At 38.5% G+C, this 12,095-nt stretch overlaps 2 protein-coding genes across 2 annotated transcripts; one reads left to right on the top strand and one right to left on the bottom strand.

Moving 5' to 3' along the window:
- Positions 1-1,427: 1,427 nt before the first annotated feature.
- LOC116165368 (vitellogenin-like) lies at positions 1,428-7,684 on the top strand. Its single transcript, XM_031479748.1, has 5 exons — positions 1,428-1,583; positions 1,746-3,990; positions 4,037-4,515; positions 4,569-6,260; positions 6,314-7,684. Exons 1-5 carry the CDS (start codon positions 1,553-1,555, stop codon positions 7,597-7,599), a joined length of 5,733 nt encoding a protein of 1,910 aa, XP_031335608.1. The 5' UTR covers positions 1,428-1,552; the 3' UTR covers positions 7,600-7,684.
- Positions 7,685-9,076: 1,392 nt separating this feature from the next.
- On the bottom strand, positions 9,077-11,300 carry LOC116166122 (growth/differentiation factor 8). The gene is made up of 5 exons (XM_031480961.1): positions 11,197-11,300; positions 10,462-11,039; positions 10,182-10,415; positions 9,737-10,131; positions 9,077-9,681 (listed from the first exon to the last, which is right to left on the bottom strand). Exons 2-5 carry the CDS (start codon positions 10,901-10,903, stop codon positions 9,514-9,516), a joined length of 1,239 nt encoding a protein of 412 aa, XP_031336821.1. The 5' UTR covers positions 10,904-11,039; positions 11,197-11,300; the 3' UTR covers positions 9,077-9,513.
- Between the last annotated feature and the right edge of the window lie 795 nt (positions 11,301-12,095).

Raw genomic sequence — 12,095 nt, forward strand, 5'->3', positions numbered from 1 at the left:
TTACGTAATTTGCTACAAAATTAACCCCAACGTGTATAGTGATCCTCGATTGCGGGGGTTATAATTTTTGTTGTACATCAAATATTTTGAATTTTTTGATAGATTATGTTTAAGTAATCTACAACCAACCCTAAAACTGTCCTCTAACAAGAAATTTCCTTCTCGTTTGGAACTTAGTAATTTTCTAGAAAATTAACACCTATCCGTATATAGCAATCCTCGATTGCGGGGGTTGTAGTTTTTGTTGTACATCAAATATTTTAAATTTTTTGGCAGATTATATTTAAATAGTCTACAACCAACCCTGAAGCTGCCCTCTAACAATAAAGTTCCTTCTCGTTTTAAACTTACGTAATTTTCTAGAAAATTAACGCCTACGTATATAGCATTTCTCGATTGCGGGGGTTGTAATTTTTGTTGTACATCAAATATTTTGAATTTTTTGACAGATTATGTTTAAGTAATCTACAACCAACCCTGAAACTGCCCTCTAACCAGAAATTTCCTTCTCGTTTGGAATTTACGTAATTTTCTAGAAAATTAACACCTATATTATACAAACAATCAAAAGTTAGTGTTGTAGTAGTGTTGACAGTCATTTAATACGACCACGTGTTCTTCTAGTTCATACATCATTGCAATGCAGTTACGTGTTACTCAAGCAACTTTGGAAACGCTGGATGCTATTGTTTGTGTAGTTCGCCCTGTTCAACATATTATTGGGTGGTTAAGATGGGGGAAGTCCTAATCCAGTAGTATAAATTTATCAAAGAATGGTCTTTAAATTTGGCTTACCACCTTTATGCCTACTGGACTAGGACTTCCTCCATCTTAACCACCCAATAATAGTTACCAGTACCTAGTGCTGAAAGGGATACTGTTCAACATATTCTCTTTACCTATGACCTTTTATTGTTTTGGTTAAATCACGAACCTTTAAAACAGATAAAAATGAGATCTAAGATTAGTTTTAAAAACTGAAAATGTGTACCGATACACCGTATACTTTTGTGTTTTTTGGTAACATTTGCATTTCGCGAAGATTAAGTGCAACAATGAAACAAACATGTTATACTTAGAGCGATTGACCTTTTCAAATGTAGGTTACAATTAAAGATTTGCAACACTTATCTCCACATTATCAAATGTGCCTTTTTTTGTGTTTTGAACCTGTCGCGTTAGGTATTTTTTATTTACGTACGACACAAGTAAAACAGCTCTCCTAAAACTCTCAAAAAAGCAAATGTTTTTTAATTTGTGGAAATGGCTAATTTGCTTGACCTAAAACGGTCAATTTTTTTTTGAAACCCATTGGCATCCAGGAAACCCTATCGCACCAACTTTGTATGGTCGATTAAAAATAAGGGAAACAAAAATCGCACGTGGTATTGCTCTTATCTAAGGAGAACGCTGACGCGCGAAATACGAAAGTTCATAGATGAAAATGAATATTAAACGTGCTGACCCCCAATATGCTGAATCGTCTAGAATATACTATATAAACTGAATTTGAAAAGGATTCGTCACTTGTGTTTCGAGCCACATTGGCATAATGGGTTGGAAACTAGTGCTTTGCTTATTTGGTGAGTACAACATTCTTACACTTAAAATTGAAAAATTTCAATATAATTGAACAAAATCGATCGATTATATTTTATGCGTTATTACATGGAGATAAAACAAAAACTGATTGGACGAAATTACTCCAAAATTGAAACACCAGGTGTCACAATCAATTTTTTCAGTTGGTCTAGCCACATCGGCCTCGATCAGTGGAAATAGCGCGTGGAGACCAGGATACGAATATGTTTACAAAGTGCATGGCCAATCTTTAAGCAACTATGATGACGACTATTATAAGGGAATCGTAATCAAGGCGGATCTGATTGTACAACCACAGTCGGCGGAAGTACTCATCGGTAAGATCTCGAATCCCAAATACGCTCGATATGAAGGGGCAGACGAACCCACGATTCGAGATGTGGATGCGAATTCTCAAGACCTACAGTTTAAACCTTTGGACCTTGGTGACAAACCCTTCCGTATTAGGGTAAAGCAAGGAGTTATTAGAAACATCGAGATGGCTAGCGAGTTGGAGCATTGGAAGGTTAACATGATTAAAGGTATCGTAAGTCAAACCCAACTTGACATCCAAGGCGTAAACTTAATGAAGGATCGCATTAACCAACTTCCCGAAAATGATTCGTACTCTGGAGTCTACAAGACTATGGAAGACTGGGTTACCGGTAAATTCGCAACTTTATATGAAATGAACGAAGTTCCAAGCACTCAAATACAGTACAAACCATGGCGCGTACCATTCCCACAACTACAAGGCGAGGGATCAATAATGGAAGTTGTCAAGACAATCGATTATAGCAAAAGCAAAGAACGTGTCATGTACAGTTACGGATTAGCCACCGATGAAGACACCGACTTGCATGATATTTGGATGGGCAATTTCCTTTCGAGGGTAACTTCAACCCAAGCTTTTATAAGTGGAAGACCAGATCAATACACAATTCAATCTGCTATTGCGTTCGATTCTATCGCAGCGGCGCCTTTACACAACAACAGGAAGAAATTCTCCGTAGAAAGTGGTTTCAATATTACTTTAACCAAATATGAATCCACCACTTCTCAACTCCAATTACCATCATCTCTAAAATCACAGGGCAGCCTCACTTACAGCTACAACGAGGACGCTGGAAAGGAAAAGAATAATTGTGATGAAAGTAGCAGTTCCTCATCATCCTCAAGTTCGTCCCAAGATTCAGACTGTCCCACAAAGAATCAACAAGGTCAAAAACACCATAAGAACAAATCTGCATCTTCTTCCTCTTCGTCATCTTCTTCTTCGTCTTCATTTAGTTCGGATTTCAGTTCTATGTCTGATGAATCAGATTGGAAAGATGCTCAACCTAAGTTAACGGAGGCCCCCCAATCTGGTTTATTGCCATTAACCATGGGTTACATGGGTCAGCTGGTGCACGCCCATAGCAAGATGAATCCTGTTGAAGTTGTACAAACACTTGCCAATGAGATAGCACAAGGAATTATGAATCCAGACTCTAAATTCCAACCACTAACTTTGAGCAGATTTGTCATGCTGACAACCCTCATTCGAACAATGGACGAAACGCAACTACAGCAGGTTACCAGCGCACTGTACAGCAATGAACAAGGTACACTGAAAAGCTACGCTTGGCAAGCACTTCGTGATGCATTAGCAGAAGGCGGTACTGGTCCATGCTTGTTGGTACTCAGTGGTTTAATGGGCCAAAACAAGATTTCCGCGGGAACGGCAGCTGCTGTCTTTGACCAAATAACTCGCTCAGCTCGTCAACCTACCGAAGAGTACATGCGCACTCTCTTCACATTTAGCAAGAATCCCAAAATTGAAGAAGACCCAGAATTGTTCACTATTATTCCAATCGCATTTGCCAGTTTTGTTCGAAAAGTTTACGTAAACAAGGTCGCTAGCCACGATCAATATCCTGTTCACAGTTATGGACGATTCTATACCGAGCGGGGAATGGAATTCGTGGTCAAGGAATACATACCTTACCTACAGGGGCAATTAGAACGAGCAATTTTAGCAAACGATTCCCCTAAAGTGCAAATTTACATTTCTGCCTTGGGTGCAGTCGGTCATCGATACATATTGAAGGTATTCAAGCCATACTTTAACGGTGAGAAATATGCCACCCCATTCCAACGTTTGAAAATGGTGTATGCACTCCACCCTCTTGCCAAATACAATCGGAAATATGTTCAATCGGTTCTCTACAAGATCTATCAAAATTTCGCGGAGGATGAGGATGTCCGCGTTGCTAGCGTATACATGTTAATGAAGACTGCTCCTCCTCCCTATATGTTAAAAAAGATGGCCGCCTATATTAACATCGATCAAAGCCAGCAGGTTTCCTCTGCTGTGGAATCTATCATCAGAGCACTATCTAAAATGGAAGGACCTGAATATAATGAAATGTAAGTAACCTACACTGTAAGCTAATCATTTAATTATATGTTATAGACGAGAAAGCGCAATAGCAGCCTTATATTTGCTGAACGACAAGAGTTACAGCACAGAATATTCAAGGAAATACGTGGAAAACAACTACTTCCCTGAATCCAACTCTGAATTTCTGCAGGCCCTTCAAACCATCGTCGGTGAAGATAGTTCAGTGCCGAAGGTTATGAAATACATCTTACGTACTAATATCAATGGAGTTAAAACTGACGCGTTGAGAATTGAATTCATGGTAAACAGCATTGGCCAACTTACCGACGCATTATTCCGTCAATTCGCAACATATCAACATCAACAAAGGCAACAAAATCAACACGCAAGCAAAGGTAATGAAAATCCATGGAGTCCAGAAAATATCGCTCGAAAACTCAAAATGCATCGCGAGAAACCTAATTACTTGGAGGGCAGCTTTAGTTTTGAAATGGCAGGACTACAAAAGCGTTATTTATTCAATGATGAAAGCATTGCGACGCTTACTAAAGGTATATTATCTTCTTAAAAGACACACTTGCACCGTAATAACGTTACTTTTCAGTTATTGGACATATCGAGCAAGAACTTCAAGGGAAAAAAACTATGCAATTCACCAAGTTTATTAACAACAACGATATGGCTGTTAGTACACCTACAATCATGGGAATACCATGCATCTACACCTTTGATCAACCTACCTTGATACATCTTGAAGGTCACATAACTGCGAATGCCGAACCGAAAGTTAGTACTGGCGATGCTTTCCATCTTCCAAAGAATATGAAAGCCGCAGGTCAAATCAAGGCTAATATTTCCAAAAAGAGGCAAGGGCAGCTTGGATTTGTCGTTCCATTTACTGGTGAACATTTCTTGGTGGGATACGAAAAGAATATGCAGTTACAGATTCCTCTCAGCGTTCAATACGTTGGAGACATTGCCAAGGGGCAATACACTATTCAATTGAGTGTGTCCGAACCACAGCAAACCTTTAACCTCTTCTCTTTCAATACTTTGCCTTATATCGCAGCTCGTAATGTCGTAAATTTCACACCTGTTCTTGAAGATTCTAACACTAAAATAATTAAAGAAAACACACCAAAGACATCCGTTGATCAAGTGTTTGGTGAAGAAACGGGCATTGCTATGCGAGTACAACTACATTCTGAAGAAAAATTAAATTTGCCTTGGTTATTTGAAAAAGTACAAGCGTTTGAAGGAAACAGAATTCCTCTGTTAATGGCAGCTTGGTACGATGAATCAGTTGCTTACTGTCACTTAAACGTACAGTACGATGGTAAACGGTCATCCAACAGTCGTATTCAGGTGCACATCGGCCATCAAGAAAGCGAGGGACAAGAGAACTGCCGTAATCATGGGGACGTTGACATTGGTCAATTATACAAAACACCAAGCGACCGACAAGCTCGTCAAAAGCAATTCTACCAAAAGGCTTGCAGTAATATTGCCAACTCAGAAGTCCAGGTTCTTGATGTCGAAGTTCAGTTCAGTGGTAAACAGGAAATAACATACTCAGCAACTGCAGCGGTTGCCACAAGCTACGTCGATCCAAAGTCTAACTTCTTATTCTACGCCACAAGACAACCCAGCAATTCCAGAATGGTAGAACCGAGCAAGGTTGCCTTGTTGGTTAAGACACATGTACCGAAGACTAACGGTTTGGATCCTATCTTCGCTCTAAAGAATAGTGTATTAGGAAGCATTCAAGGACAACTAGCATTTGGAAAAGATGAACATTCTTGCAGTAAAATTAATATGCACGCTACTTTAGACAAGACAAACGAATTCAGCGAATATTTGGCCAAGCATCCCTTAGCTCATCACTGCGCACAAGAAATGAAGGAAGGAAATTATCTCCTTGAGGCCTGCACAGCTTTGCTTTCTAAAGCAAATCTAGTGGATCATGTTGCCATTAAACTACAATATGAGAATTTAGGAATGCAAGCTTTGAATAGTACTAAATGGTTAACAAATGTCTTCCGCCACCACTTCTTCGAAAACTACCAAGAAAACTCCGTCAACTCCACCGGTAACAACGAAAATCAAATAAACATTGATTTCGACTTCCACGATGACTTTGAGCAAATTGATCTTCAAATCCAAACCCGACACAAAAGCATGCTGTTTGAAGATGTCGACACCGACGAACTAGTAGGACTTGTTAACAGCATTCACCCAGTTTTATCCGCTCAAGATCGCATACTACGCCCTCTGTTTGAACAGAATTGGCCTTTCCGTAAGTATACTCATGTAATTGCCTTTGACGTTTCTTGCATTAATATTTTACAGCATACTGTAGCATTGATAAAACATATGCGAATACTTTCGACAACTACACCTATCCCATAAATCCCAACGCTCTGAACGATTGGACTGTAGCACTTTTATACTCGCCAAGTTCCGCTAATTATCCTTATTACCAAAATGAACAAAATAATCAAGGACAAGGTTTACCACCAAGGTATCGCGATGACTACCAACAGCACCCAAGACAACGTGGACACCATTATCCACAACACGACCAACAAAGTGAATACCAACGGGGACATCAACTACCAAGCTATCAACAACACGGTAGCCAACACCAAGATTCTCAACACCAGCGTCCAAGATATCAAAATGTCCAAGGGCAACAAAATCCTTTACAACACGGGCAACAGCACCAAAAGTATGGACACTTCCAAGGTACATCTGAACATTCGTCCCACTTCAAACAGCAACAAGTAGAGCACAATCAACATCAACAGTCTGAACAATACGCCGTTTTGGTTCGCAATAAACCAAACTCAAACGGCCAGAAGGAAGTCAAGATTATGATACGTTCTCCTGAAACTAGTCACCAACTTATGGAAATCGACATGGTACCTTCTGGAAGACAAGACTCGCGCGCCGAGGTTTACGTAAATCAAAAGAAACAACAGATCCAACAAGATCGTAGCTCAGATTACGGCGGTGCCATTCAAATCTACTTGGTACCTAACGGGGAGGTGTCGCTCACAGTGCTAGACGTTTTCCAAATGTTATACGATGGCCACAGACTTAGATTTTCCATCTTGGACGAAGAGAAGTTCCAAAATGACGTTCGAGGTTTGTGCGGTACTTTTACTGGTAACCCATGGACCGATTTTGCGTGCCCCGAAAATTGCCTCGTCAAAAGTTCAGAAGATTTCGTTGGAGCGTACCAACCCAATCGCCAGAATAGACCTCAAGGTAAAGGCCACGAATGTTACTTTAGAGAAGTCATCTACGGCGATGTCGTTTCCGAGCAAGACGTTGGAAAGAAACCTCACAAGAAAGATGAAGAACAAAAGGGTAGTTGTACAAAACATCAAACCCGTTACATAACGGACCAAAACGAGGCCTGCTTTACAACCAGGCCATTGCCAATTTGCAAACCACAATGCAAGCCTAAGCAGCGTATTAACAAGAATGTGGAGGTATATTGCGTTCCTCATAATCAGATGAGTAGATTGTGGATTAAGGAAATCGACAAGGGCTCAAATCCCAACTTCAGCATTAAGACTCCTACAAGGCGAGTACCAATGGATGTCGACCAAAGCTGTGCTATGCACTGATTATTATGCTATACCTTTTTGTAGTAGATTAGTGACGAACATTTGAAAAATGTAAAAAAAATGCAATAAACTATTATTAGTATTACTGCTTTTAGACTTTTCTGTTATTAAATTTGCAGCCCACCATCTTTATCTGCAAATATCCCATTAGTCTGAATGGGAAAGCATTGCGAATACAGTAAAGTCTCATTTTTTTGTGTTCAAGGGATCAGAGAGCAAGCCAGGGGAAGCAAACTACCGAGACCATCCCGCTCTAGAAAAGAGCCATTTTTAATGTTTGCTATGAGAAGTTTCTTTCTAGTGCCTAGACTACATCAGGGGGTTTAACATGGATACACAATACGTAGCCAGAAAAGGATCTAATACACATGTTTGGTAAGGTGTCCAGAGAATATAATAATCGGGGTTGTGCAGTGTTCATGTTACTAGAAGATGAATGGAAAGTGGAAAGCGAATGATTTTCCCCAATTTTAAGACTTCTACGACTCCTAGCCTGTAAACTGAAAAGTGTGTGCAATACTTTATTAAATCTTTGGAGCCTTTTGGTTTCTTTTAGGACCTATACTGTAACCATGTTACTTTTTTATGGAGTCGTATGACCTAAGTTGCAGAAAAATGGACCGTGTTTTTGACAGATTTTTTAAACAATCTTATTTCTTGAAAGTTACTCGACGGGAAATCTCGTTCTTGCTTCATTCTACATTGTCTTATATTGTTCTTTGCAGGTGAACTTGATGAAAGAACAAAATAAAGCCAGAAATCGCGACAACATAAGAAATTTGTGAAACTTGAGCTTTGGTAAAGGCAGAGAAAGAGATTTCTAAGAATTTTGGACATTTATAAATAAGATGGGATTCTGTGCATGAATTATACTAGAGTTATTTTGGTGTTTTTAATCAATGGATCCAAACAAATGAACTCGGAGTTCTATAGGTAAGTGAGGGCGAGGGTGAGGGTTGGCAGTTCCCCAGCGAATTAACATTCTTTCCATTTAATCAGAGTGTCGTTATCTAACTTATTTGTTAAAATATGAATGATTATGACTACCATGTAGCGATATCTATATTTAAAATTTGAGGAGCCCAATTTTTATTTGTGGTATTAATCAACTTCTCAGCGACTTAGCGTTATCTTTGCGAGTTGGTGGTAGTTTTAAAAATGCTCCCAAATGATTAAAAATAAGACTCCCACCACCGTGCCAGATAAAAGTGGTAGTTGGGCGTTGGTAAATGGTATACTGGGCTGGCCACGTTAACAGAGCTACCTCGTTGACATCAAATGATACATTCTATCAGAATCGTTTAATTAAATATTATCAGCGAATAGTGTTTATAAACATAATTACATATTTTATTATGATATTTGTGATAATCATCTATTACACATTTAATATAGGTATATACATTCACAACAGATAAATTTACTTTTTCTTATTTTATATAGTTTTTTTTCTTTGTATTGTTCAATTTTTTCAAAAACAGATTGTAAACATCTTTGTTTTATTGCGGCTGTATAAGTACACATTTAACATCCTAAGTAATATATAAATAATAACACTTATTTTTAAAATAAATAAATCAACAATTTATGAAACTAAATGTAGGTAATTGAATGAATGAATAAGAATGAAATCGAGTCAACTTAATTATTTTAAAACAAAATTTTACGTAGGTACAGAAAAGATAAAATCGTGGTTGTAAGTACATGTAACTTCTTAATAGCAAGGCGTAAGTATGGCAAAAAATGAGATGAAAATAACGAATGAGTAAAATGGGCACACATATACACACACATGTACAATTCTCAACTGAAATAAAATACTTAAAGCTTTTAAATTAAGTCTAAGGAGTTCAGTACCGTTTGGTAAGTGTGAAATAGTTCCAATACTGTTAAGCACGTCATGGCACAATTAATTTACATACAGCCACACGTCTCTACAATCATATTTGATAAAACTTTTGACGTAAGGGTTTTGTTGTTTCCCATGTAAAACAATTGAAGTGGCTGGAACTTTGTTGCTGCACAGCACGGCGTTAGCTCCAATTTTCTGACGTTGTTCCTATTAGGCCCATGCAGCACCTTCTGAAATATGATCAATGTTTCTGTATCTTCATACGCATGCTAATGTAGTACGTACCTGCATTATGGAACTGTGTTGTGTTGCACTTAAAGTAACAGAGGCGACAGTGTTACAAGAGCCTCTGCAAAAATACGCGTTGTATCCAGCTGGCTGTATTATCCAATCATCCCAGCCTATATCAGCAAACGATACATATAAACTTTCTCTGCAGCACTCGTTCATATTTGGGGAACAGTTGGTGTTACGTTTCTGTCTTCTGTACGCCAACTGCTTTTGTTGGCTATGCGTATAGATCACCAAAAATGGTTTGTGCTGATTTTTAAACGAAACCGGGGAATTCTTCAACTCCTTCGCGCAAGTCTTGCACGCCACGTTTATAGCGTGGATTGGAGAATCTTGGTAATCCAGCCAGTTGCGAATAACTTGAGCGACATCTATTTTTATCCAACCCTCTAAAAATCAACGTTATACCGCTACACAGGGAAGACCACGTTAATCATACCTGTTAAATTCGTATGGTGGATGGCGATAGGAGTTGTTTTTTGAAAACTTTTCTTCGTATCCCAGTGGGCTACTTCGGTAACAACAAAGGTTTGTCCGTTACCATCCAATTCGTCCGGTTCTTTGTAGATCCACAGTTCGGCGGTGCTCAGGTCAATCGCGTGGATATCAGACGGTAATTGGAAAGGAAGACAGACAGACGGGTGTCTCACTTTCTTCATGCAGCGGGCTTGCTCTGAAAATGAATTTATTATTTCTGCTACCATTTTGAGTAATTTTACCTTCGTAAGGAAAAACAATTGCTTGTGTAGTTCTTCCGTAATAATCATCGAATGGGCTTGGAGTAGATTGGTCGTAGCCTCGTGGAACTAAATTTTCATCCTCCGTAACTGGTTTTGGTAAATTTGCAATTGACACATTTGGTTTCGTTTTTAATCTTAATTTCTTGAGTATCTGGTTTTTAATGTACTCTATTCTTAAGGCTGTCAACTCCTCTTCGGTAACCGTATATCTTTGCTGGACATGATCTTGATCTACCTCAAAGTATTTCTGTGAACAACCCAAGCATAACTCGGACGCTGAATCTGCATTTATAGTGGAGGCCGGAGGTCGGGCATCAAATGTTGCTCCAAAAAGCGAACGTGTGCGCGAATTGCCGCTACAGATCCAGGTTTGCGACGAAAGAGCAAGCACAAAGCCGACAACGTACACCAAATGACACATATTTTGTTGATTTTATGTCCAATTGTTGTGACAACACTTATTGATTGTCGTTGTGAACTGCACTCTTAAAATGCTGATCGTTCAAATTCCCCACTCTCAGCATTTCTTTACTGGATGATACTCCTGGACCTTGAACCTGTTGTATTATCAAAATTATAGTACGCATAGAATATCCTTAAATGATAAATAATGAAGTTTGGATTAAGTGACATTATGTGTGTTAAAATAACCACGTGTATCTGCCGGTAGTGGAAATACGATACCTTTATCAATATTTTTCAATAAAAAATTACCAATTTTTCTCACGATCTTGATGCATGATGATAGGCGCCTACAATGCCAAAATTAATGATCTACCCAGTATGTTCCCTAATGCACGTTCTTCGGTAAAGGGATTATCATTCTTTTGACCTGAGCAACAACAGTGAGGACTACAAAGATGTTCGCAGAGGAGAAATTTGTGTTCCACCATCATTTTTTCAAGAATTTCATAGTTCATGAGCAAAAACACCTCAAGTACTCTCTTAACATAAAGGCTTAACTACGTAGTATTAGTCATCGGTTATTTTTAGCGTAAGATAACCTATGCCGTTTGAGACTTGGTCTCTCAGGGTCACTAACGATTTTGTTCTTTGAATCGTACTTTTTTAGGTCAGTTAATTAGTATTTACGAAGCTAAATTATGTGGAACGTCGTTGGACGATTCAAACAATTTTTTGCACCTTTCGTTTTTGGTCTCAATTTGCAAAGAACAGACCAGCAACTGACCTCCCGCAAAGCTCCAGTGCGAAATACGTTACATTTTAATGCATTTAATTTTATCATTGCTCAAATTAATCTCGGATTTTAAACTACAAAAGAAACGAACGGTGGAAAGATCACAATGTTCTTCTACCAGTTCTTCAATATATCACTTATCTATGGCTACTCAATATCATATACCTTTGGTTGTCGTACAATCGGAAACGAAATAGTACTATCAGCACTATCAAAATTGTCTAAAATTTTCAGAATTTTCTCCAAATTGAGAGTGTAGTTTTTTTATTTGACTGAAATTCATCTGAAAGGGCCAGATATAGGTATGGATTCGTGAAGATTTCCCACAAAGAATACGCGAAGAACGGAAGCTACTAATCCCGAAAATAATGCGCAGTTAATCAATTAATAGTGAACAATGAAATATATGAGATAG

This window comes from Photinus pyralis, unplaced genomic scaffold, assembly GCF_008802855.1.
Source record: "Photinus pyralis isolate 1611_PpyrPB1 unplaced genomic scaffold, Ppyr1.3 Ppyr1.4_LG3a, whole genome shotgun sequence".
In the NCBI taxonomy this organism is placed as follows: domain Eukaryota; kingdom Metazoa; phylum Arthropoda; class Insecta; order Coleoptera; family Lampyridae; genus Photinus; species Photinus pyralis.

What these genes read in the sequence shown, in the direction of transcription:
- LOC116166122 (XM_031480961.1), bottom strand. Translation starts at nt 10,903, where the DNA reads ATGTGTCATTTGGTGTACGTTGTCGGCTTTGTGCTTGCTCTTTCGTCG. An exon ending in CCACCATACGAATTTAACAG is followed by an intron (nt 10,132 to 10,181) that starts GTATGATTAACG and finishes GTTGATTTTTAG; the next exon opens with AGGGTTGGATAAAAATAGAT. An exon ending in AACACAGTTCCATAATGCAG is followed by an intron (nt 9,682 to 9,736) that starts GTACGTACTACA and finishes ATCATATTTCAG; the next exon opens with AAGGTGCTGCATGGGCCTAA.
- LOC116165368 (XM_031479748.1), top strand. Translation starts at nt 1,553, where the DNA reads ATGGGTTGGAAACTAGTGCTTTGCTTATTTG. An exon ending in CATTGCGACGCTTACTAAAG is followed by an intron (nt 4,516 to 4,568) that starts GTATATTATCTT and finishes GTTACTTTTCAG; the next exon opens with TTATTGGACATATCGAGCAA. An exon ending in TGAACAGAATTGGCCTTTCC is followed by an intron (nt 6,261 to 6,313) that starts GTAAGTATACTC and finishes AATATTTTACAG; the next exon opens with CATACTGTAGCATTGATAAA.